The sequence below is a fragment of the Euprymna scolopes genome, chromosome 21 (genome assembly GCF_053919585.1).
Source record: "Euprymna scolopes isolate OS-2025 chromosome 21, ASM5391958v1, whole genome shotgun sequence".
Classification (NCBI taxonomy): Eukaryota; Metazoa; Mollusca; class Cephalopoda; order Sepiida; family Sepiolidae; genus Euprymna; species Euprymna scolopes.
In genome coordinates, this window is record NC_136502.1 from 70480813 (window position 1) to 70508413 (window position 27601).

General features: G+C 35.5%; 1 protein-coding gene across 1 annotated transcript in view; it reads left to right on the plus strand.

Moving 5' to 3' along the window:
* Positions 1-7421: 7421 nt before the first annotated feature.
* The window catches only part of LOC145242455 (uncharacterized), a 108968-nt gene continuing 88788 nt past the window's right edge, over positions 7422-27601 (plus strand). Inside the window, exon 1 of the mRNA XM_080105511.1 lies at positions 7422-8031. Coding sequence (XP_079961637.1) covers positions 7753-8031 — 279 coding nt within the window. The 5' untranslated portion in view covers positions 7422-7752. The remainder of the gene's footprint in view (positions 8032-27601) is intronic.

Here is a 27601-nt window from a genome sequence, read left to right on the forward strand (position 1 = left end):
CTATAGATAATTACATAAAAATATAAATATAATTTTCCTAGAAAACTTGTGTAAGAATCACATCAAGGCAAAGGGTTACGATGAGGGAAATTAAGGTTGTTTACGTTAAAGGTATATATATATATATATATATATATATATATATATATATATATATATATATATATATATATATATATATATAACATGCAAAATACAGTATTTTATCATTTACAAATTATTACAATTACAAAGTTTTTTTTTTAGGGAGAGGTAATAAATTCGTTATTGTTCGTCTAAATAATCTAGAAACGAAGTTTTGTTGGTAATGATTTTAACAGTCTTCAATATGTGTATAAAGTTTGTTTTGTAGTTTTTTTAAAGTTCATCTTTATTGTCTGTTGAGATAAAGATATCGTTCATAATGAATGGAGAGTTTACTGATTGCATTAAATATTTTGTTTTCAAGATTGGACATGTAAAATTGCTGGAGGTCGGACTAACACGAAATCCATGGAGACGCCATCAAGCTGGATATAGATGTTTTCCTTATGGTCGTAAAGACGGACTTTGATGTGCAGATTAATATAACTTTTTAAATATTTTAGGGTTGGTTTTAAATAGAGGGAGAGATAGGTTATTGTATAGGCTATTAATAATGATGTCGACTGTTTCATGTACTGGGACATTAGTAAATAAACTCTCAACAACCAGTGAATCGCATATTTTATAAGATACTAGCACGTTGCCCGACGTTGTCCAGACGTAAAATATGCTTAAATATTATATTTGAATTTATGCAAATTTCATATTTATTCTTATAGAATCAATTCTCTAGTAATTATTACATTGTACCCAATATATAGTAGTGATTTCAAAAGTTAAACAACAAATATGACTTTGGTGCGATCATCTAGAATCGAAGCAAAGCACTTAGTGGTCCAGCGTTATTTGTGCTGACGACAGTTGAATATCAAAACTTTAAAATTAACCGATTTTAACGGACAAATGTATATTTTTGCTTGTTTATAGGAGTACTTTAAGTCGATTTATGTCTGCCAAATTCCAATTAAAAAAAAAAAATTGACTCTGTAGTTGCTATTTTTACCGGCTCAACACCAAATCAAATTTATCTCACAGGTCCGTATTCCCTAAACATCGTTACAAGTCTGTAGATCAAAGATTAACAGAGTAGTTTGGAAGAGACCGTTACGCACACACACAAGTTCACTTTTATATATAGATACAGAGGTTGGACAAAATAATGGAAACTAACCAACAGCAGTGATTTTCTGAGTGTAGCCCTTTCAGTCCAAAAGATTTTACCTTTGCGGTCTCTAGGAAACTATTCAGCCAATTTTGGGTTTAAAAATTTGAAATTTTACATAAATGTTATTCAGATGTGCAGCACGCTTTTAATCAGTTTTGTGGCAAAAATTTTGCTGCAAAGAGATCAAAGTTCAAAGAGTTGACCTTTGCAAACTCTACCAAATTCCTCCGCCAATTTTGGGTCTAAACACTTCAAATTTTAGATGTGGGTTACCTCGACATGAGTCAAATGTTAAGAATAATTATTATCTTTCAGATAAGCAATATATATATATATATATATATATATATATATATATATATATATATATATATATATATATATACTGCTGTACCCGGCCACGCGTTGCTGTGGCTCAGTTTGTTCAAATGGAACACATTCCTCAAGAAAAATTGCAGCTTGTTCGTTTTTTTACTTTTATTATTTTTTGCAATAAAAGTTGTTATTCCCCCCCAAAAAAAAAAAGATTAATTTTTTACCATAAATTGTTAGGTGAAAGTTTTTTTCAGGAAAACTTGCACTTTTTTTTAAAAAAAAGAAATTAGGCAGTAAACGTTTCTCTTTGAAAACGGAATTTTTATTATAAAAAACAGATGAATGCTTTACATGAACACTGTAAATAGTTACGTGAAAGTAGAGAAAAGTTTGATTCTTTTTTCAAGAGAATGTACAAATTATTTTTTTTTACAGATGTTCAGAAAATAAACAGACAAATACTTCCATCATTAATTATGCAAATAAATAAATAAAATGTTTATTTAATGTTTCAAAATTATGCTTATAAATTACGATAAAACTTGCTGAGTATGCGCTGTTTTACGGTTGTTGTAAAATAGGAACAAAAACTTAAATTTCGCTTCGTTTTAATCTTTCTTAATTTTTTAATTGTGCCCCCCAAACGAATATAATCTAAACAGTAACATTCAACAATTGTACTTTATGTATATAAAACACAAAATATTTATATAAAAAAAGAAAGTTAATAACGAAAGGGAAATAATTCCATTTTTAAACGAAAAAGTACGTTTGATATATCTTTTTGTTATTTTTTACCGCTTACCATTTACATTGGAAATGTCGACATTTATAGGTTGTCGGGTACGTATACAACGAATAAACACTCCAATCTAGTAGATGTATCAGAATTTTTGTAGGAATTTTTGACACCCCTAACACGACACTGCGAATAAAATATAAAAAAACTCGTAATTTCTCCTTTAAAAGTGGGTTGTTTATTTTCTTTATGGATTATACTTCCAAAATAAACTATTAAAGTTGTTTTAAAAGTAATAGAAATATATATATATTTTTTAAACAGTAATGAATTTTACGAACTCAATATTTTTCAATTTTTAAACTTTAAAAATCTATCAAACCTTTTCTATTGATTCTATTTTTACGATATTTTCAGGGTCAATGTGAAATTTTATGCTCTTTCCAATAAACCGAATATAATATTTTAGACAAACGTTTTTTTAATTCACGCCCCCCCCCATTTTCAAGTGTCTATTAAAAAGTAAATAATTAATTTACTCACCAAAGTTTTATATATCACAAATTGAAGAGAAAAGGTCAATAAGTAATATATTCAAATTTAAAACAAAAAAGTAGTGTTTTTTTAGAAATTTACCAGTGAAGTTTGAAGTTTAAAACTTTTTTTAAAACCACGTTGTTTGTTTTTTCTTTTGTTTTTTTTTATGAAACCTTGGTCCTTGCTCCTTTAATTGAAAAAAAATTAGGGCTTGAATTACATTTTTCGAGTAGTTATAAGCTTGGAAAGACAAGAGGTCGAATAATTCACGCCTACAATTTTGAAATGTCTATTAAAAAGCAAATAATTTACTCACCAAAGTGTTATATATCACAAATTGAAGAGAAAGGGTCAATAAATAATATATTCAAATTTAAAACAAAAAAGTAGTGTTTTTTAAAAATTTACCTGTAAAGTCCGAAGTTTAAAACCTTTTTTTTAAACACGTTTTTTTTTTGTTTTTTTTATGAAACCTTGGTCCTTGCTCCTTTAATTGAAAAAAGAAATTAGGGTTTGAGTTACATTTTTCGAGCTTGGAAAGACGGAGTGGAATTATTCACTATTTTTCACAAAATTTCTGACACACCTACCAATCTACCCATGTTAAGAACGGCTTTCAGAATAGACACCCCTAACCTTGCCAGGATACCCGAAAAGCTATAAAAGTTGACGTGTCGAATGTGAACGATGAGTTGGACGTAATGTAAAAATGTACCGAATTTAAAAGGGAACGAAATTCAAATTTCCGTTCCATTTTTACAACAACCGTAAAGCAGAGCATTTTATGCAAATTTTACCTAACTTACTATATTAATGCTATTTTTTTAAGCAAAAAAAAATATTTAGGTTTGGCTATAAATTCCTAAACTCATTTCACCCTAAATAATTTAGGTGACTGAAATAGGAATCTAATTGAATCTTTAATTTCCTGAATAGTATGCGAGAATTCATTTTTCTTCGAGTTATATCGAATTCATTAATACGGACTTTAGGGGCTTTTTTCGTAATGTTACTGTAAAAATTATTTTTTATTGTTACAAATTACGATGCTTTATTTATATAAAAAAAAAGCAAAAATAAATTCTTACATTTTTTATTTACTACTGAAAACCATAACTTTAGTAAAGGTATTTTTTGTTTAAACAAAATAAAACATTTTCACTAAGAGTTAAGTAAAAATAATTAGTTCATTATATTCTGCGATCATTATTTGATAAATACTGCAATTTTCATTAAAATTGGTTAATTTCCTGATTTTTGGTGAATTTTTAAGTAAAGGGAGGGGTCAAAATGTTTATACACTTTGAGCGTCGGCATTCATTTTGTCTGTACCTACCATTTTTCGATGAATATTTGATAGGAAAGCGACCACGTGTGGTTAATTTAAATAAAATTTCAATCACATGGTTATATTATCAATAATCATGTGATTAAATCCATTGAAAATTTACCGATATTGTAAACACATTCTGTTTGCATGAAGCCTGTAGTATTTTTTTAGTGATGCAGTTTTGGCAACTGAGATTTAAAAAAAACCGTGAGATCAGGAGAAAGAAATATCAAGAAAATCGCTAGATTTTTAACTTTTATCATCTGAAATTTTCAAAAATCGCTATTCCCCCCCCCAAAAAAAAACTCCATATTTTAACTTCCTACCATAAAGAAATTATAAATATAGTATATTGAATATATAAAATGTTCCGTGTTTTCTCAATATATGTTTCTGGAATTATATTGAAGCGGTTAGCTCTCCAGAAGGCTTACATATTTTATCAGCTAGTTTTACCTGTTTTTTCAGAGAGGGTATTTTTTTGCAGGAAACAAATCATAAACTCAAACTTTTTATAATAAAAGTTAAATTGAAATATACTGCAAATTAAACATCACAATAATGGTGCAACATATTTTGAAATTAGAAAAATAAAGAAACAAAAAGACTTTGTTTTAGCATGTTAAAAGTATTTGGGTTGGTAGATAATTAAATTCTACTATATTGGTATAAGTTTTTTTTTGCTGTTGTTTCTTGCTTTTTACAATTTTCGACTAAATACTTCTAAATTAAGCAGGGTTGCTTAGATCGTATTTTAAACTAAACTTCGGAGGTTGGAATCCCCCCCCCACTAAAATGTACTTGGAAAAATCGATTTTATAGCGAGATTTAAGAATTGTTAGCCGAAAAAAAGGTGAAAAACAAAACAAATAATCAATAAATAATTGTTACCAAAAGCAATAAATGCTACTTTTTTTTTTACTTACATGAATGAGTTTATTTCATGTTTTAAAGTATTTTCAAGCGCTTTTCTTTATTTTTTTAATCTAAAATTGCGGGTGTGTGGGTGCGAAATATCTCCAGATTTTATAGAATTCCACGCTAAATTGCAAACAAAATCTCCAGATCTAGCAGGAAAACCGCTAAATTGGAAACACTGGTCACGTGACAGGAAGCGGTAATAAATAATTGTCCCTAAATAAAAAAAATGGCCTATCGGTACAAAGAAAACCACCTATTTATCGTAGAAAAATTAAGTATAATGTTATAATTAAAAAGAAATATATAAAAACACACATGGATATAGATTATACCAAAACGTGGAAGCCATCCGTCCAGTGGTTTTTTAGACTATTAATTGCGAACGAACCAAGAGTTACATTTTTATATATATATATATATATATATATATATATATATATATATATATATATATATATATGTGTGTGTGTGTGTGTGTGTGTGTGTGTGTGTGTGTGTGTAGTGGCGGCAAAAAGAAACTCTGCACTGGTCATTTTTTCAAAAACCGCAAAATTAAGCTAAATTCAATGTAACGGTTTAAACTGCATTTGATTCGCCTTTTATTCCTCTATAGTTTTCCCTGTTTATATATGACGTTTAATTGAAGTACCCTAGTGTTTACGTCAATTGAAAAAATTAACTTCAAATTGAGACGCCAAAAAGAAACTCCGCTCAATGGAAAACTGCTATTTGAATGTAACTTTAGGATATTAATGCAACATAAATACAACAGGAACACAATGAACTAGCTAATATTAAGTAGCATAGCCCTTCTGCAATTTGCCAGTCTGCAATCCTCTGGACATTCCTTTAATTAGTCTGCGGCAATACTCCGGTAAAAGGGCATTCGACTTGTCTTTAATTTTTATCCAAAAATAATGTTATACGTTTTCGATAGGATTGAGGTCTCGAGATTGTGCAGGCCAATCCAAACATGGAATATCATGCTCTTCAAGGAACCTCTTGGAATTGCCTGCTGTGTGAATTGAGACATTATCCTGCATGAAGATGGGATTATCATCCAAATTCCGACCAAATGCTCAGTCAACATATTAATGTACTGGTTGAATTAATTCGATCTTGCAAGCGAATTATACGCCATGGACCATTGGCACTAATAGCACCCCACACCAAAACTGAACCTCCACAATCTTGTAGCGTTGAAACTGTGCACCTAGGATTAAATTCTTTGTTGTTCCTTCGATGGACGTACTGCCTACCATTACTGCCTAACCTATTGGACATGCTTTCGTAACTAAAAATCACTTTCGACCAATATGAAGAGTCAGGCGGTGTTTTCCGTTTTTTACAGAAATCATTGGCTTGTGTCTTGCAACACAGCCTCGCAAATTAAATTCCTTCAATCTGTTCTTAGCACTTAGAAAGAGAGTATCTTTTAACAAGATTACACTGTTATTAGATTTGGGGAGCCGTTTGAAATCGTTTTCTGAGGCTGCAAATCTTGATAGCATTGTCTTCCCTGTAGTAGTAACATATGTCTGATTTTAGTGAAATTTTAACAAAAGGTATTAAATATCAATTAACAAATATTCGCCGGTTTCTTTTCATTGTTCTAATACGCGTACAGTCATTTGAATTTGAAATATTTCAGATCTGTATTAAATTTGTTCCATAATTAATCGCCACCAATTAAGCAAAATTCTCCGAATTTCAATTCCTCGAGAAGAACCCGTTAGATTTAAATCTTAAAACTTAAACATTTTCTAGAATCAAAGCCATGTAATGGATTTTGATCACAACTGAAATAACATTCTCGACGCAATACACACACACACACACACACACACACACACACACAAATACATACATACATACATACACACACACATATATATATATATATATATATATATATATATATATATATATATCTTTATAATTTGCACACACTCAATTTTGCAATGCCAGAGATACTAAGAACCACATTTGAAAGAAAAACCGGTTTCAAAAGAAGAAGAAGAAGAAGAAGAAGAAGAAGAAGAAGAAGAAGAAGAAGAAGAAGAAGGAAGTGCTGGAAACATTTGCACACTCCTAGTGTATAAGAATAATTTACTAGTATTCTTCTATGCCATCATTCAAATGAAACGATGGGTGAAATGTTTAAATAGGAATATGAATAGAAAGACCGGAAAAATGTAACAATAAGTAGGACAATTGCAAAGCGCATATATATATATATATATATATATATATATATATATATATATATATATATATATATATATATATATATATATATATATATATATATATATATGCTTCTTCCCATTACATACATTTATGTATTATTTTTTTGTTTCGTTCAAATAAATAAAGTAAATCCCCTACCTTACCAGTCGAACCTCCCGCCGATGCTCGTTTGCCTATAAAACAAGGCCGCACTTCTGACTGATTATTAGGCATCGTGTTTGTGGATCGGGCACTAAACTCTCAGAGGCAAATTTTCTTCAAACCCAATTCTTCAAAATATCAAGCATAGAAAGAAAAAAGAACGCGCAAACAAAAAGGAACTTCTGTGACTAAAAGATAGTTTGCCCGTTTTTGTTTCTGTGTGTGTGTGTTTTTTTTTTAAATCTATGTATACGTGATCTGTCTCGGATAATGATTTCCTCTCTTACTTTGTTCGGGTGTCTGCTAGTGTTGTTCCCCCAACCGGCGACATCTTTCACTGTCAAACTTTTGGGAACTGACAATAGCTTTGGAGAAAAGCAAACAAAAGTCTTGAACTCTAAATGGCCAATTCCAAACGGGGGAGTTGATGCCTTTCCAGATCCGAAGGAGAATAAAACCATCAAGGAAAGTGTCCAAGAGATGAATGACGATGAAATGTCCTTAGATTCACTCCGGCATCAAGGAGACATGGCCAATGCTGAAATTAATGTAAGATTATTATTATTATTATTATTATTATTATTATTATTATTATTATTATTATCATTGTTGTTGTTGTTGTTGCTGTTCTTGCTGTTGTTGTTGTTGTTTACTCACGAGGAGTTCTCCCACAGATCATCATTAGTGATTGATATTTGATAATAATTTGTGGTATTTCCTAGAATCTGAGTGACAACAAGTTTCATCAAATTTCGATTACTCTCCACTGTTTTCGATAACCATTTCAAATGATTTTGCATTATCGCAAAAGCCGCTTACCATTGATTTCTCGCTGGCAATGACTATTGATCTCTGAGGTTTAGGTGGCAATAAGCCAATAAATGATTTAAGTCTCCTCAGATTTCCAACACTCGCCACTTTTTCTAATTAGTTGAAAATAATTTTACATTCTCGCAACAGCCGTTTATTATTGTTGATAACGGCTTTTGGCTTAATCTGGGATTTGATCGACAATAAGCTTACTCAGGATTCCAATACTCTCCGTGCCATTCCTTCGTCTTTCCTTCATCCTAAATGATTCACTGACATTTTGTGTTGCATTAATCAATGTTGATGAGACTGTGCCTTTTTTTCGATGGTGTTATGGGCGGGGGGGGGCAGTTTATGGGATTTTTCTTATGAATCTACACTGACAGTTTCGGTAACCTTGTTTTCGTGTAACGGTATTCCTGTCATTTTTTATCATGTCTATGCAGCGTTATTCTATATAAATTTCATGTGTTACTTGGTAGTGTGCGTTGCCTTCTGCGCTCGATGTTTTTTTTTGTTTTCTTAATATTTCATCTCTCTTCACCAGTACCGTGCATTGTATAATGTATATCCTCCTATGAGTCAAATTTCTTTTAGTCATTTTTTCCTAATTTTCTTTCCAGCGATTCCTGACTCTGACTGTTATTAGTATCACAGCAGACTTCTTCATGTTTTATTTTTCCTTCAGCTCTCTGCCAAGCTCCATGTATTTCTTTAATTTTCTGACATCTTGATCACTATGAAATTTGGAATATGTATTCTAGGCAACACCATATATATACACAAATATAATTTTATATATTATTATTATTATATATCTATTTATCTATAAAAGTGAAAATGTCTCTGTGCGTGCGGGCAACTTTCAACCTATATACTCAATGAATTGATCCACAAACTTGGAATTTGGTATATAGAGTATTTAGACATGTGAAAATTTTTTAATCGGTTTCCATCCGGCAAAAAGGCCTGCTAAGAGGTTAAAATAGTACATGGGGGGGGGTCATCGGATTTTTATGTTTGCCAACTGTTTCATGAATGCGCAAGCATGAATCGTTCGAATGACAAATTCCTTATACTAAGAACATGCATGGTTGAACACACTTTTTATACGTGGCAAGCTGACCTAATGGTTATCGTACTTAACTCACTGTCTTTAGGTTTTGGTTTCGATCTAAGGTCGAGTATATTTTTTCTTACAATAAGTGAACTGTTTAGAAAAAACATAATACTCTCATGCACATGTCTCAGTTTCTTCCCGTTTTTTACAGCATTTTTAAAAGGAATTTAACGTTTCGTTTAATACCAGACAACGCTGAATACATCTGCTAGTATGTATATAAAATTGTATATTATTATTATTATTATTATTATTATTATTATTATTATTATTATTATTATTATTATTGTTGTTGTAAACTTTAACATTATCCAAACTGCTAGGAAGAAAAAATCTACTATTTTCCTGGTGACTATTATTGCGTTCGGTCTTCTTACTCTGTTGAATTTGTCCATTATTTTCATGTCCGATGGCATTTTACAGCTTTAATTTTTCAATACTGACTCCGGTTTGGTTTGCGCTATCTGTCTGTATCTCCAAAGTGAAATCGTTTACACAATGAACTACCTTTCTCACATAGTCATGCCTTTATATATTCTGTTTAAAGTGTTTTGCCATATTTAGAGTTCCGTCTATTTGTTCGCAATCTACATTTGTTGCTTTCCTGTTCGTTCTTATCTTGTTGTGTGAAGCTCTGAATACCGATTCGGCTTTTGATTTGTCTTTTGCGTCGCCATGTCCATATGTTTCGGCTTCTATTTCTTTCACTAATCGTTTAGTCCACCGAGTCTGTTCCTATTTTGCTCTTCTTGTTGTTTCCCTGTCCGCTATTAACCCAATTGTTTAACTTGGCACTTCATTCTACTTAATAAGCTTTTGTCTAAATAATTCGAATAATAAAACAGTTATTGTAACCGTAATCTCTTATTATTAATTTATATTATTAAGGGTGAAAGTGCACTGCGGAACCACCTGAAGACTTACCAATAAGAAGTTGATTACAGGGAGGTTGAAAATAAGAAAATGCCTTCCGGAATAAACATTCCCAATATCCCCATATTAAGAACGGCGTTCGAAATAAGCACCCTTGACAGGTTGGACCGGTCTCGGGTTGCCCCCTAGTTCATTTTCACCTTATTAAGTGTAAAAGTAGTTTATTATTAGTATATGAAAAATGTATTGTCCCTGCATATAAAAACAAATCAGGATACGAAAGACTATTTTTAGACACCCAATTCTTCGAAAAATCTTTTTTTCTAATCGAGATTTTATTTGATTAAAATTTTTTTAGTAATTTTCTAGAAATGTTTGTGTTGATTTTTACCTGGAAACAATTTCTTTTTCTTTTTTTTTTTTTTACTTGAATTAAGTTTTTTTTCTACTTACCCTCTTCCCATAAAAAATTATTTTGAAAAAAATTGCAAAATTAATGTAGGCATTATAATTTTTACCGCATTTGAAGAGTATAGATTGAAGAACGATTTTCGGTTTTTATTTTTATCGTATACACCCTCTGAAATTTTTGTAAAGGGTGCGGGAGTTTGTTATTGTTTTTCTTAGAAATCGCAAATTAGTCGTAAGAACGTAAATAATCCATTCCACTTTTCACTCTTTTTCTTCCGCGTACCTGCGTGTCCATGAATTTGATTATGGGCGTGACCTTACGATTAATGATTAAAATAACGATTAAAAAATTATGTCATATCTCTCAAATAGAATTTTTTATTTGGATGTCAATAAAAACAATAACAAGTGAATGTATTAACATTTAGGTTAAATACTATTTGGCCCATTTCGTTCTGGTTTTACCCTTATTATAAAATTTAATGAGTGCTTTATAGAACTTGGGACGAATTATACGATTTATGTGTGACGCTCTTTTTAGGATACGAAAATTTCAGGATACGAAAACCAAGTCAAAGCCAATTAATTTCGTATCTAGAGGTTTCACTGTATAAATAAAATTACAAAGATAAATATTTTCTGAATTTCTGTAGTACAATTTATATGCATAATTAAAATTATGTATTTTTATTTATAAAATAGAAATGATTTTTCTCTCTAGAAAAAACATTGTAGCAATAAAAATTCAGACGCTGCATATACATTCAATATGGTAATATTACCTGCCAATACCTGATGCGTGTTTTATTATTATTATTATTATTATTATTCTATTTAATTCAATATAGTAACTTTATTATTATAATTCTATTTAATTCAATATAGTAACTTCCTACAATAATTCCGAGGAGAATCACTCCCCAAACTTAAGTCATACTTACAGGTGGTAACAGGATACTTCCATACTCATTGTTACATCCTCCTTGACATCGTTACCAAATGTTTCAAAGGGTTCAATTATTACACGCATTCGTGATAATTTCATTTTATTATTTCGTTTTATTAACAGTAATCTAATACTTATTCAGTATATAAGCAATGAACGCCCCCTTTCATTTTTTTTTTTTTTTTTTTTTTTTGCTTCCAGCACTTTGATTGGCTGCTCAGATCTGTTCACGGTTTAAAAGATTGCATTTTTAAAAACTTTCAGAATGATTTTACTAAAACTTAATACGACGCCTCTCCTTACTCACTTTGACAAGACCATAGAAACCTCCGCTTACCACACATAGCATAATACGACACAGACTTTCAGATTGCTTACCGCAAGCAATGTACACAGTTTTATTAGTTAGATACATTATAATTTTTTTATTTCCATTGAATCCATCACTTCTCAGAGTGACTAGATTTATTCATTCTTTAACACCCGTGAGTAAATAAAGAAGTTGTTTTGCTCGCTGGCCGCTAGCCAGTTTCAAGTATGGTTTTGACTTTGAACACTAATACTTAACGTATGCGTTTTGCTCACATTCTATTTAACTGAAGCTATTTGTATAAAACCCTTTTTTCTCTAATCATTTTTCGGATTGTTTTAAAGCGTTTTCACTGGAATACCAGCTTAAAGATTTTACTTTTTCTCTCTCTCAAAAACATTGAAGTTATTCTTTTCCTAAACTTTCTTAGTTATCTCGCGCCAAAGACATAAACCTTGTGATTTTTTCGTATAACGAACACATTAATTATGTTTTCTATTATTTATTTTGGTATAGGTGTGGGAGGTGATTTGAATAAGATTAGGTATAAACCACACTATCTTTGCGATATAATTTCTGTGACTTTTACGAAACTATTTAAGAAAATTCTTTATTTATTGCGTTTTGCTATAGTTTACAATTGCCGTTATATTTTACATCTAGTAAACTTTAATCAGAAGTGACTTTTCCAGGGTATTCATTGTAAAACACAAACAACGGCTAACGTAAGTGTAAACAAACACAGACGGAACTTGGTCTTAATTTATTTTTCTATTAAAAATTATTTTTGAGGCTTTATTCTTGACCATTAAACTGATTACCATATACAGAGTGGAACGATAAATTTATCGCCCTAAAAACAACACTACAACTTTATTTTAAAACTGTTATTGAAAAAATCAATTCAGGTAACTTGATTACGTATTTCATGTAGCCGCCTTACACGTCAATCACTGCCTCGATACAGGTCCAGAACTGGGAGCAGATCTTTTCCACAAACACCGGCGGAAACTCGACGATTACTCGGCGGATGGCGGCGATAAGGCTAGCTTTGGTGCTATGAGAGGTCATGTTGGTGATGTTCTCGACGTATGACATAAACGAAGTAGTCTAGCGGGTTCAGGTTGAGGGTGAAGGGGGGTCTAATGAGAGAAGGATACAACGTCGTAGCACTCCTGAAGCCAAGCCTGAGTCTCTTTGGACTTGTGGGCCGGCACCGATTTCTGCTGCCACACACAGGGTCTGCTAGCGGCTACCTGACTGCACCAGAGGATCACACACTCTTCAGCACATCCAGGTACATTTTGATGTTGACTTTCAAGCCGACTTTAAAGATGTAAGGTGGAATGATGTGACCCTCATTTAAAACCACATAAAGACCATAACCGTGACTGGAAAGTTCGTTGATTGTGCCTTCAAACGTTGAACCGTCGAAATTTGCATTGAAAGTGCTGGCAATGGTCCTATTGTCATAACTTAGATTAGTAGAGAGCATTAGTTATACGGCGGCACATCTCCGATCTCGCTCATGTCACTTTCAGACATGATAGCAGACTCCTATCGATCATGAGATTTGTACACAACTGGCCAACTAGTAGATGGTCTGCAACAAAAAAGAAAACCAGTTTTCATCAAACGGAAAAGGAATCATGTCGTCTTTCCTAGGTCGACAACTTTATCGTCCCTCCTTGCATTGAAAACTTTTTATTTACTTCACACATTTTTATTTTTTTATTTACTTCACATACAAACAATTAATAAATTTATATTCCTTATGTATATTTTTTTTATAAATTCAGGATTAATGACAAAAAGACTTACTTTTGCTTACTTTAGCTTTCTAAAATATAATTTATTTCAATTATAATATACTTTGTTCGCAGTTTGTAATATATATATATATTACGAAACTTGCATTTTTCAGGAAAACTCCATTTTTCATCAAATTCTCAATAAGTATCGAAGAATTCATTTTCATTAGTTGTTTTTACAATTTTTATAAAAAACACATGTACATATGTACCGCATAAATGACTGCCTCATTGAAATGTTGTTTTAGGCTGTCCAAAATGTAAGCACGATATTAGTTTCGCTTTCTTATTATTTTTGTACGTCGAAAAAATATTTTATGATGGTCACTGAATTCAATGAAATTAATAATTACCTCAGTCTAGGGCGTTTTCTCAAACAAGGAACGATTAGAGATAACTAAAATGAACATTTTCAACATTTTAAAACATTTCTTTTCAACCGACTGTTATATTGGTAGAGAGGCTGGTTGATATCGGTTGATAAATTAGGAAATAATCATAACGAAATAAGAAATAGTTTTTTTTTTATCTCTTAGGGAACACCTACAGCGAACGGTGAATTTAAATTCAATAATAAAAAATAAATAAATAAATAAATAATAATAACTAACAAATGAACGCACTAGCGTTCGAGGCGTACACACACACCCTCCCTCTCTCTGAAAATACAATGCGCGAGAGCCCACTATCAGCGAAGCTGATGAAAAGGGAAGAGAGAGAAAGATAAAGTGAAATCAACGCGGACGAAAAAAAAGAAGCAGTTTTGAACTGAGCGTTCATATAAAAATATTGAGAGGCAAGAAAAAAAAAGAAGAAAAGAAAAGGAGACTGCGGAGAGCAGTGAACGTTGTCAAATGGACCGGTTGTTTTGTTTACGTTTGAGCGAATAATGAATCAAAAAAAAAAAAATTCGCTATGAGCCGGTGATGCTTAGGAATGCCCAAAGCGCAGCGTAAACAGATTTTCCTGAAATAAACAGGAGTTGAATTCTTTCGACCGAGAATGGACATCATGGAAAGTTCACGGCGAAGATATTAAAGATGAATAAGAAGAGAGTTGCATAGAACAAAAATATCGTCATGTCGACGGACGTCCCCATCCAAGAAGAAACCAAACAGGAAAAATCTCGCGAATGATGAACTTTACGGAGACAGTATGAAACACGAAAGTCCAATTGGATAAAGTTAAGTGACTATTATGATTTCCCATTCCCGATATCCCCGCTCCTTGTCCTTGACCGAACTGTCATACCATAATGAAAATGGTATATACCTTTTCTCTTATATATTTTTTTTTGCTTGCCACTTTTTTTTCTTTTCTTTCTTTTATGACGTTTCCTTTTTTTATCATCCGACCTCACCCCAACCTATTGCGGTGTGATATTAAATTTAAGGATGTTGAATAAAATTCGTGTTTTAAGATTTTAGCGTTGTGTCATTCTTGCTTTGAGTTTGAATCGTTCAGAACAAAATGTGCTAATGAGAACCTTAGACAACGTGTCAAATAGGTCACAAATCGTGGACGACACTTTACTTGTCATTGTTTTATTTTTATATTGTGTTACGGAGAACGTAGGGTGAAGCGCTAACCTAGAGTTATAAGATTCTTACCAGGACTCAGCTTCATACCGGCCCGTAACATAAATTGGGGGCTCGCCGTTGGATTTTTCATTGGCTCATAAAAAATATCCCTGAACGATTCACAAGGCAAGATGGCAAGCATAGAAAGTTTTCTAAAAGACTCATTCCCGGAAAGCCTTGGTAAACTCAAGAAAGACGTGTTAATAAAATTAGGGCAAAGGCTAGATTTAGAAGTAAAGGGAGCGATGAGAAAAACTACACTAGTTAGAATTATCACGGAACATATGGTAGATAATGGGATGTTTGAGCAGGAAACGCTGGAGGAATTGCCAACAGAAATGGCAACTATGACTCCAGCCGAAGTAGAATTAGAGAAGGCAAAAATATTAGCTAGGATGGAGATAGAGAAAGCCAGGATTGAACAAGAAACGTGGATGAGTGAGCTAACCATGAGGCACCAAACAAACAAGAATAGACTGAATAGCTTCAACGTGACGAAACACGTGAGGATGATCCCTAAATTCGTCGAAACTGAAGTGGACGAGTACTTCGCCCACTTTGAAAGGACAGCTCTTAATATGGGCTGGCCGAAGGAATGCTGGACCATGCTACTACAAACAACGCTGTATGGGAAAGCACAAAGGTCGTACGCGGCGCTCCCAGCAGAGGACTGCGCAGATTATGAAACCGTCAAGGCGGCGATTTTAAAGGCGTACGAACTAGTCCCAAGAGCATACCAACAAAAATTCAGGGGGTTAAGGGTGAGTGAAGGCCAGACCTATATAGAGTTTGCAAATTGAAAAGAAGCACTCATCAACCGTTGGTGTAGCTCTAAAGGTGTGGAGGGAGATTTTGAAAAATTGAAACAGCTCCTATTAATAGAAGAATTTCTAAACTGCGTCCCCGAAGACATGAGGCTACACCTGGCCGAGAAAGAGGTAGCGACAGTACTCGACATGGCTAAATTAGCGGACGAATATGTCATCACCCACAAGGGTAGACCGGGATTGCATAAGCCTACACATCCACGTAGTAGAGAGGAGTGCCATGAAAAACGAAGCGGTCCGCAAGCGCTTAGGGGGGGGGCGGCATTCTCAGCCAAACAACCGCCATTCAAACAGGAAGTCAGACCTATCACATGCTTCAACTATAAGAAGCTGGGTCACATAGCTGCAAACTGTTGGGCGAAGCGAGGCCCGGAACAAATTCGAAATCCCCCAGCTAAACCACAGTTGATGGTACACGCAAATATAGAAGCGGAGTATAAACCCTTCACGCCGAGAGAATACATTTCCAGAAACAAAAAGAGCCAGAGAAGGCCCATCAATATCTAAAGAGACACGGGTGCATTCCAATCCTTAGTGCTAAGGAACCACGTGCCTACGGGAATAAAAACAACCTCCAATAGGACAGTCACTATTAGAGGCATAGAAGATAAGCCTATGAAAATTCCTCTAGTTAAAATTTACTTAGAATCCGATTGGACATCAGGCGAGATCATCGTGGGAGTCATTAGTAGCTTACCTATGACCGGCGTGGCGATGATAGTAGGTAACGACATTGCCAAAAGTCGAATCAAACTCTCGAGCCAAATGACGCCTGAATCCATGGGGGAACTCAAGGCATCAGAAGATAAGGCATCGGGAATTGTAACGACGAGGGGGGAAGAAGAAAGAGGGGGAGAAGTCTACTACTAGGTCACCAGAAAGGAAGGGCCAAACAAAAGAAGAGATAGGGCTGCGATCCAATCTATTAATACCGCGACAGGAACTAATTAAGGAACAACAAAACGATGTTGATTTGAAACCCCTGTTTGGGCGGATCGGAAATGAAGAATCTGATGCCAGGGCAGGACAATACTTCCTCAATACCGGCGTATTAATGAGAAGGTGGAATCCTCCCAGTGTGGCGGAGGGGATAGACCGGAGCGTGCGCGAGCAAGTGATGGTGCCGAAAGCGTACCGGGGGGGGGGGTGCTAAAAGTTGCACACGAGATACCATTGGCGGGTTACCTGGGTGTCACTAAGACGCACGAAAAGCTCACAAGACACTTCTATTGGCTAGGAATCATGGGGGACGTGAAAATGTTCTGTCGAGCATGCAAGATATGCTAAGTGACAGGAAACCCCAACCAGAAGATTCTTCTGGCGCCACTCCAACCAATACCAGCAGTGGAGGAACCTTTCGGTCGAGTTATTGTCGACTGTGTGGGACCGTTGCCTAAAACTAAAGCCGGCCATAAATATATAATGACTATAATGTGTGCGTCCACCAGATTCCCTGAAGCGATCCCATTCCGGAATATATCAGCGAAAAAGATAGTAGACACCCTGATTACTTTCTTTACAAAGGTGGGATTACCAAAAACAATCCAGACCGACCAAGGGTCTAATTTCATGTCAAAGATCTTCAGGCAGACGGTAGCACAATTGGGAGTCACGCACGTCAGATCCAACGCATATCACCCGCAATCCCAGGGAGCGCTGGAATGCTTTCACGCCACACTCAAAACTATGCTAAAAGTATATTGTGTGGAACATGATGACGAGTGGGACAGAGGTATTCCCTTCATGTTGTTTGCGGCGCGTGAAGCAGTACAGGAATCACTAGGGTTCAGCCCATTCGAGCTAGTTTTTGGCCACCCAGTACGGGGGCCACTAAAACAAATAAAAGAACGATGGGTAAACGATGAGCCCATGCCGCACAATATGTCGGAATATGTGGCTAAAATGCGAAAACCCCCGTCAGAAGCGCGAGAGTTAGCCAGAGATCACCTAGAGAATAGTCAGAAAACCATGAAAGCCGCATATGACAAGAAAACGATAGAAAGAGAATTCAAAGAAGGGGAGGAAGTCCTACTACTGTTACCCCTAAAAGTCAGCCATTTAAGGCCAGATACCAGGGACCCTATACAGTAGCCAAAAAGATTAACTCCCTTAACTACCTAATAGATACCCCAGAACGTAGAAAGAAGACGCAAGTATGTCATGTTAATATGATGCGAAAGTATTTTAGAAGGACGGAAGAGAAAGCGGTGCTGATAGCACCACGTATCCAGGGAGAACTGGAACTGACCAGCGCTGAGGGGGAAGCCAGTGTGGCCAGGGTCCCACCTAGGAAGTTAAACAACTCAGCGGTCTTGGGAAATTTAGATGCCAAATTTTCCCACCTACCTTCGAAGGAAGGGCAGAGTTTAAAAACAATACTCTCAGAGCACAGAGACTTATTCTCAGATGCGCCCAGGTGCACGAATGCAGCAGTGCACGATGTAGAACTAAAAGAGGATAAACCGATTAGACAACACCCATATCGCCTAAGTCCGAGAAAACTAGCAGTTCTAAAGGAAGAGATAGACTATATGTTAGATCATGGGATAATAGAACCCAGTCAGAGTAAGTGGGCGTCATCGTGCATGCTAGTAGACAAGCCCGATGGGACAGTGCGATTTTGCACTGATTATCGAAAAGTAAACGCGCTTACCAATCATATCCTATTCCCATAGATAAAATAGGGCGAGCAAAGTATATCACGAAATGCGATCTCTTGAAGGGGTATTGGGCGGTGCCCCTAACAGAACGAGCCAAACAAATATCGGCATTCGTAGCCCCTGAGGGAACATATCAATACCGAGTGATGCCCTTTGGCATGAGGAACTCACAGGCCACGTTTGTAAGATTAATGAATGCGTGTCTCGCTGGGATAGCAAATGTAGATACCTACATAGACGACATAGTGATCTATAACGACACGTTGGCAGAGCATGTCGAAACAATAAGGAAAGTATTCCAAAGGCTGCGATCAGCCAGGCTAACCATAAATCTAGCGAAAAGCGAATTCTGTCAGGCCGAGGTAAAATACCTAGGGCACGTGGTAGGACACGGAAGAATTACTCCACTAAAGGCCAAAACCCAAGAGATCGAAACATACTTAGCACTGAAAAATGTTCGGAGCCTAAGGCGATTCTTAGGTATGGCCGGACACTATAGGAAGTTTTGTAGGGATTTTGGGAACATCGCCGCGCCCCTGACGGAACTATTGAAAAAGCACAGTAAATTCAGATGGTCAGTGGAATGCCAGGAAGCATTCGAAACCATAAAATGAGCGTTGAGTACAGAACCAATACTGAAAACTCCTTCATTCAGTCAACCTTTTAGCTTAGCTGTAGATGCCAGTGACAAAGGCATCGGAGCAGTGCTATTGCAACCGGGGGAAGACGAGCAGCTTCATCCAGTTAGTTTCTATTCAAAAAAGTTTAATGGATTCCAGAAATCCTATTCAACGATAGAGAAAGAAGCATTAGCGCTAATATCAAGCCTTCTTCACTTTGAGATATACGTGACCTCAGCACCTACTCCAATCTCAGTATTTACTGACCATAATCCGTTGGTCTACGTGAATAGGATGAAGAACAAGAATAGAAGATTAATGTCTTGGAGCCTTATGCTGCAGGAATTTAATTTAGATATCATGCACATTAGCGGCAAGAACAATGTGGTAACAGATGCCCTATCGAGAAAACATGATTAAGAAATAATTAAATAAATAAACAAATAAATAAACAAAAGCACGAATCAGATTTTAAAAAAAGAGAGAATAAGAATTTTTTATGTTATGCTTGGAGGTGTTATATTGGGAGAGAGGCTGGTTGATATCGGTTGATAAATTAGGAAATAATCATAACGGAATAAGAAATAGTTTTTTTTTATCTCTTAGGGAACGCCTACGGCGAACGGTAAATTTTAATTCAATAAAAAAAATAAATAATAAATAAATAATAATAACAAACAAATGAACGCACTAGCGTTCGAGGCGTACACCCCCTCCCTCCCTCTGAATATACAATGCGCGAGAGAGCCCACTATCAGCGAAGCTGATGAAAAGGGAAGAGAGAGAAAGAAAAAGCGAAATCAACGCGGACGAAAAAAAAAAGCAGTTTTGAACTGAGCGTTCTTTTTAACGGTGATAAACGATAGCGTTCGTATAAAAATATTGAGAGGCAAGAAAAAAAAAAGAAGAAAAGAAAAGGAGACTGCGGAGAGCAGTGAACGTTGTCAAATGGACCGGTTGTTTTGTTTACGTTTGAGCGAATAATGAATCAAAAAAAAAAATAACAAAAATTGCTTAGGAATGCCCAAAGCGCAGCGTAAACAGATTTCCCTGAAATAAACAGGAGTTGAATTCTTTCGACCGAGAATGAACATCATGGAAAGTTCACGGCGAAGATATTAAAGATGAATAAGAAGAGAGTTGCATAGAACAAAAATATCGTCATGTCGACGGACGTCCCCATCCAAGAAGAAACCAAACAGGAAAAATCTCGCGAATGATGAACTTTACGGAGACAGTATGAAATACGAAAGTCCAATTGGATAAAGTTAAGTGACTATTATGATTTCCCATTCCCGATATCCCCGCTCCTTGTCCTTGGCCGAACTGTCATACCATAATGAAAATGGTATATACATTTTCTCTTATATTTTTTTTTTTTTGCTTGCCACTTTTTTTTCTTTTCTTTCTTTTATGACGTTTCCTTTTTTTATCATCCGACCTCACCCCAACCTATTGCGGTGTGATATTAAATTTAAGGATGTTGAATAAAATTCGTGTTTTAAGATTTTAGCGTTGTGTCATTCTTGCTTTGAGTTTGAATCGTCCGGAACAAAATGTGCTAATGAGAACCTCAGACAACGTGTCAAATAAGTCACAAATCGTGGACGACACTTTACTTGTCATTGTTTTATTTTTATATTGTGTTACGGAGAACGTAAGGTGAAGCGCTAACCGATTCAAACAAATCACCGGTTGGCAAACCTAAACTGCTTAAGGAGGAGATAGGCTCTGTCTATCGCCCGGCTTTTATACTCCTTCTTTGCCTATTGGTCAGATGTAGAGGTACTATCACAGGGACTCGGCTGAATCACCCAGTGGTTGACCTTGTTTCCTGACTAGGGCAATGAACGCCGCTTCTCCCCACTCCCGCCACATCCCATCCCCCTAAACTGGACACAGTGGGGTGCTTCAGTGCCATATATGTCGGTGCAGTTGGACTGGGCTGGCTTTGCCTAACGGATTGGGGGTACCAGATTGACAGTTCCTGGCTGCTGTTTCCGACTGATAGTACAGGTGCCCTAACTCTTTGGTAGCGCTTAGAGCGGCTGCTCCATCAACAGTTGTAAAATATCGGGATGTTTGTAGTGCCATGTCGCGCATGGAAAGGGATCCTGCACTCATTCCCGGCGGGCTTTCCTGAGGCCACAATCCTGTGGGTGAGGACAGCTGATAGTCTACTTGTATTGCATGTCTGGTATTCTGCACAACTACTTGTCCAGCACCCCCTCACTCACTCACCCTAACTGAAACTTTTAAATAAAATAAAATGAAATGACAGCTCAAGCAAAAGTTACGTTTAAACCAGGACCAAACTCAAAAAAACCAACCTGCCTCCTCCCTTGAGGCTTGCATTTACTAATATCCGCGGGCTTAGAACTAACTTAGATGATGTTGAGTCATTTCTCCTTGTAAACACCCCGGATATCTTAGCATTAAGTTAAACTAACCTTCACTCCTCCATTCCCTCTAACCATTTTAACATGCCTGGTTATCTCCCACTCTACCGTAAGGACTCGGACAGACATATGCATGAACTTGGAGTCTATATTCGTAACACCCTCCCCCTGACTAGAGAAATAAAACTAGAATCAGAGGACCAGGCCTTTATGTGCTTCAGACTAAATATGCAACACAATATTAGCTACTTGTATTTTCTCTACCGCTCTCCCTCAAACCAAGACTGTACCCTAATAAACAAAGTATCAGACAGCATAGATATAGCACTCTCCCTCGATACTAGCGCACAAATACATGTATTTGGTGACTTCAATGTCCACCACAGTAACTGGCTTGGATTCTCTAATCACACAGATGTAGCTGGTAGCGCAACACATAGCTTCTCTATATCCCATTCCCTATTTCAGTTGGTTACATTTCCGACACGTTTCCCAGACCAGCAAGATCAACATACCTCACTTCTAGATCTCTTTCTGACAACGGTTCCCAATGACTGTACAACAAATACACACAGCCCACTCGGGAATGCTGATCACACTGTGATAATGGTAGGAATCAGCCTAAATTTTCGCCCTAAAACTGAAGACCCACTACTCAAAACAACGAGGTATTACAAAAAGGCTGATTGGGAAGCCATCAGGGAGCTCATCAGAGATGCCCCATGGAAAAATATCTTTACTCTTCCAGCGGAACAGTGTGCAAATGAGACCACTGAATGGTTTAAAACTGCAATTGAAGCACATGTTCCCGCACGGAAATTCTATAGCAAGCCCCACTCCCCCCAATGGTTTACTTCTGCTTATGCAGCTGCCATTTGTCAAAGGCAGAATGCATTCCGCAGATTCAACCGACATAAGTCCAGCTCAAATAAACAGAAGTTTATAGAAGCTAGAAATAATTGTAAGAGAGTGATAGAGACAGCTAAGACAGATTACTCTGAAACCACCAGAAAACGCATCGAAGCACATAAATTAGGAACCCGGGATTTTTGGAAAATCTACAACAGCGTAGTAAATAATGGACAGTCAACTATTCCCCCACTATGAAACGATCATGAGGTTGCTTGCACGGCAACTGACAAGGCAAATCTGCTTGCCAGTCGGTTTGCCTCAAACTCCACACTGAACTCGGTACACCACTCACTCCCTGATTTTCCTCTGCGAACAGACGCCTCACTAGACGATTGGAAAATCACCTCTTCTCAGGTACATGCTATTATAAAAAACCTAGACACCTCAAAAGCGTGTGGACCAGATCTCATGCCGGCTGTGCTATTAAAAAAAATGCTCTGCCGAGGTTGCTCCAGTTCTGTCCAAACTTTACAATAAATGCCTTAACGAATCTTGTTTTCCCGACTGCTGGAAAACCGCCTCTGTGGTACCAGTCTTCAAGAATTCTGGTGAAAGAGCTGACCCACTAAATTATCGCCCCATTAGCCTCCTCCCGCTTTTCGCCAAAATATTTGAGTCCTTAGTTAATCAAGCCCTAGTCCAGCACCTAACAGCTGCTAAACTCCTGACTGACAAACAATATGGATTCAGGCAAGCCCGTTCAACAGCAGATATCTTAACTGTAGTTTCTGAACGTATATACCGTTCATTGGATAAAACAGGGGAGGGTAGAGCGGTAGCCCTTGATATATCTAAGGCTTTTGACAGGGTATGGCACGATGGTCTTCTAAGGAAAATTAGATCATATGGAATCACTGGAAGAATTCATAATGTAATTAAATCCTTCTTAAGTAATAGAAAAATCCAAGTTGTCCTCGACGGTCGTACATCCAAACAATACGACATAAATGCGGGAGTACCTCAGGGGTCTATCCTTGGACCTCTATTATTCCTGATAGTCATAAACGACCTCCCTGATAAAATTGTTTCGGAGATGGGTATATTTGCCGATGACACCACTCTCTATAACAGATATGAGGGGAAAACAAATGAACACATATCCAAGGAAATGACAGAAACACTAGAGGATGACCTCCAATCCGTAGTGGAATGGGGACAAAAATGGTTGGTCACATTCAATGCTGCTAAGACAAAGCTTGTTTCCTTCAATAACTACAAGAAACCTTCTCTACCACCAATAGCAATGGCCAAGAACACATTACCTGAAAGTACTTCTTTTAAACTCCTCGGCCTAACGTTTACAGGGAATATTAACTGGAATAGATACATTGAGAGCATTGCCAAGGCTGCTGCAAGGAAGGTTGGCTCCCTCTACCGTGCTAGAAAGCTACTTACGCCTGACAGTATCCTATACCTCTATAAGGCAACCATTCGCCCATGTATGGAGTACTGTTGTCACATCTGGGCTGGTGCATCTGCTTCTTGTCTCTCGCTCCTGGACAGGGTTCAAAAGAGAGTCGCCAACCTGATAGGTCCTGAACTGTCATCTAGGCTTCAGCCTCTGTTCCATCGACGAGATGTTGCATTCCTCTGCCTGTTCTACAAATACTTCAATGGTGAATGCTCTGACGAACTGTAAACACTTGTACCTCCCCGACGTAACTACCCCCGACAAACCCGACAAGCTACTAAGTCTCATCCCTTTACAGTAGAGATCCCTAGGTGCAAGAAAGCCTTTTACTCCAATAGTTTCTTCCCCAGAACTGCAGGTCTTTGGAACTCCCTTCCGGGATTCTGCTTTCCCAACTGCAACGATATGCAGAAGTTCAAGTGTAATGTCAACAAACATCTTTCTACTCATTTCCCTTCATAATGACCCCGCTAATTAAGTCCCTGATAGTAGCCCCCTGCTTCAAAGTGGCACTGTGCCTTGTTTAGGGTGAAAATTGAATAAAAAAAAAAACAAAAAAAAAAAAAACCTAGAGTCATAAGATTCTTACCAGGGGACATCCACCCCGACTCAGCTTCATACCGGCCCGTAACACGACTCATAATTGACTTATTCTAGGAAGATTTATCAAACAAGGAAAGGTTAGACGTAATGAAAAAATACTTTCAGCATTTAAAAATATTTATTCTAGGTATATTTATCGTAAACTCAGTTTAGGAGGAATTCTTAATGAAAGATTTAGAGACAACGAAAATCGAATATTTTCTGCATTTATAAGATTTACTCATATTTTTTAGAAACTAGTGGGAGGGCGCTTACTGTTTTTTTTAACGAAAAATCTGAGGTTTCATTTTTCATAATCTAGGAGGAAAAGTAATACGAGACGAAATAACGCACATAATTTATATTAAATGCTTCCAGTTCACATGTATATGGAAACATAAAATTTGTTCCTGATGCATATCCCATTTTAAACAAAATTAACTCAGTCTAGAAGGATTTCTGAGTAACGGAAATACTCTAGGAGTAATGGTTTTAACATTTTCCAACAATTCCCGATAAACATTTAATCGTTCTTTTGTGGTTATGGTGGTACGGGGAATTTTTACGTTTTTACAGAAAATTTAATGCTGGCATTTCATTAGTTTTTAATATACATGTTTTTTTACTTTAACTTGTTTATAGATTTTCTTGTACATTCCTCATTTATCTACCGCTTCATGAAACAAAAGAATTACAATTTCACTAATTAACGAAACTAACATAGGAAATACGTTTTCTTTGCTACTACTCTGAAATAATAGGCATTGATTATATTAAATATTTCCAGTTCACATATACATGCAAATACAAAAAAAAAAGCTCCAGGTGAATTTCCCATTGGGGGAGGTGCACTCGTATGTGCAAACACAAACAGCTTAACAAATCAATTAGTTAGCACCCTTTTATATCTCCTCGGACAAGGCCGAGAAACAGGTCCTGACAGTATATATAAATAAAATAAAAATTATAAAGATAAATATTGTCTTTATATTAAAACCTATCGTGATAATAGAAAGCTCAATTAAAGAGCAATTAAAAGACAAGAGATTTTTTTTAGCTTTACTATCATTTCATTAATTAATTAACATTAATTGACTGATTGAATATTTAACTTTTGCTTTCTCTCTTTTATTCTTATACATTATAGTTAACAAAAAGTATATATATATATATATATATATATATATATATATATATATATATATATATATATATATATATATATATAATATAAAGTGAATGTGTGTGTGTGGTCATGAATAGGCTCCTATATGGTTTACTATTTAAAAAAACTGATTACATATAATGATAGATGTATCGAGACACAGGAATGGGTATGTTTGATCTGGCAGAACGGTGGTTCATTAAAATTATGGGGTCTGCGTTTGCGCCTAGTCCACAAAGTATGGCAATAAAAAAATTAAAAATTAAAAAAAAAAAACGTTTACAAGTGTTTTTGATATAGATGTACATGAGAATATTTTGATAAGTATGTTTTAACTTAAATGGGGTGGGTATTGTGGGGTCTGCGTTCGCGCCTGGCCTCCATAGAATGGAAATAGGCACAAACTTTAATAAAGACTTTTCATATCTATCTGCGTAAGTATACTTTGATAATTATGTTTCAGTTATAAGAAATATGGTATAATAAAATCATGGTGTGTTCGTTCGCGTCTGACCTCCATAGAATGGAAATATGTCACAAAGTTTAACAAGATTTTTTAATATAGATCCACGGAATATTGTGATAAGTGTTTCAGTGTGAACAGGTATGGTATAATAAATTATGGTGTTTATCTATTTTATTTTTACTTTCATCATATTTTGCTTTGGTTTTGATACCCCCAAATTCAACCCAAATTTACAACCCTTCCTTTTCATTACCTATCATACTTTCATAAATCAGAGTCTATTTTCTGTAGGCTGTTTTTGAACCCAGTCAACGACTGGTACTTTTGCTAGTATATTATACTCAGAGTTGTGCTAATTAGTGATAAATTTTTTACTAATGTTTCTATTTACAATGCCTCCCCACGGGACAGAGTTAGACACCAGGGTCGTTTTTTAACGTGGAGAAAAGGAACAAAAATAAAAATTGTCTCAGTCGTGAAGGATTTCTCCTCCACTGACAGAGAACAAGAAATTGAAGTGTAGCATCTGAAGAACAGATCTTGATCTTGTCCCGTGAACATTCATGAGTTAAAGATTTTTCTTTATTATAATTTCTTATTCAAATTTTTCATGTATTAATAAATATTGTAATTTATTCAATCTTTGTTTTCGTAATCAATTATATATATATATATATATATATATATATATATAACAGTAATCTACGCACATGCATGTTTCAGGGCCCTACCCCTCTTCAGCGTAGCTTGACTGTTATTAGGACTCGAACCCTGGACCTTATGTATTTCAGTCCAGTGTCTTATCCATTACGCTATGATGCCATAGACGATTTACTGTTTAGTTTTTATTGTTTATATATTTACGTAGATTTTTGTTGTTGTTGATTTTTTTAAACGATATTGAGGTTAGCGCCTTCACCTTGAAGATCGGATGTCTTTTTGTTTTGTTTTTTTTAGAAATTGACCATTTTTTATTTTGGACCTAAACAAATAATAATAAAAAACAACAACAACAAAAAAAAAACATCCGATCTTCAAGGTGAAGACGCTAACCTAAATATCGTTTTAAAAAATCAACAACAACAAAAAAAAACTACGTATATATATATATATATATATATATATATATATATATATATATATATATATATATATATATATATATATATATATACACACACACACAATATGGTATTGAAATGAATTAGATTACTGG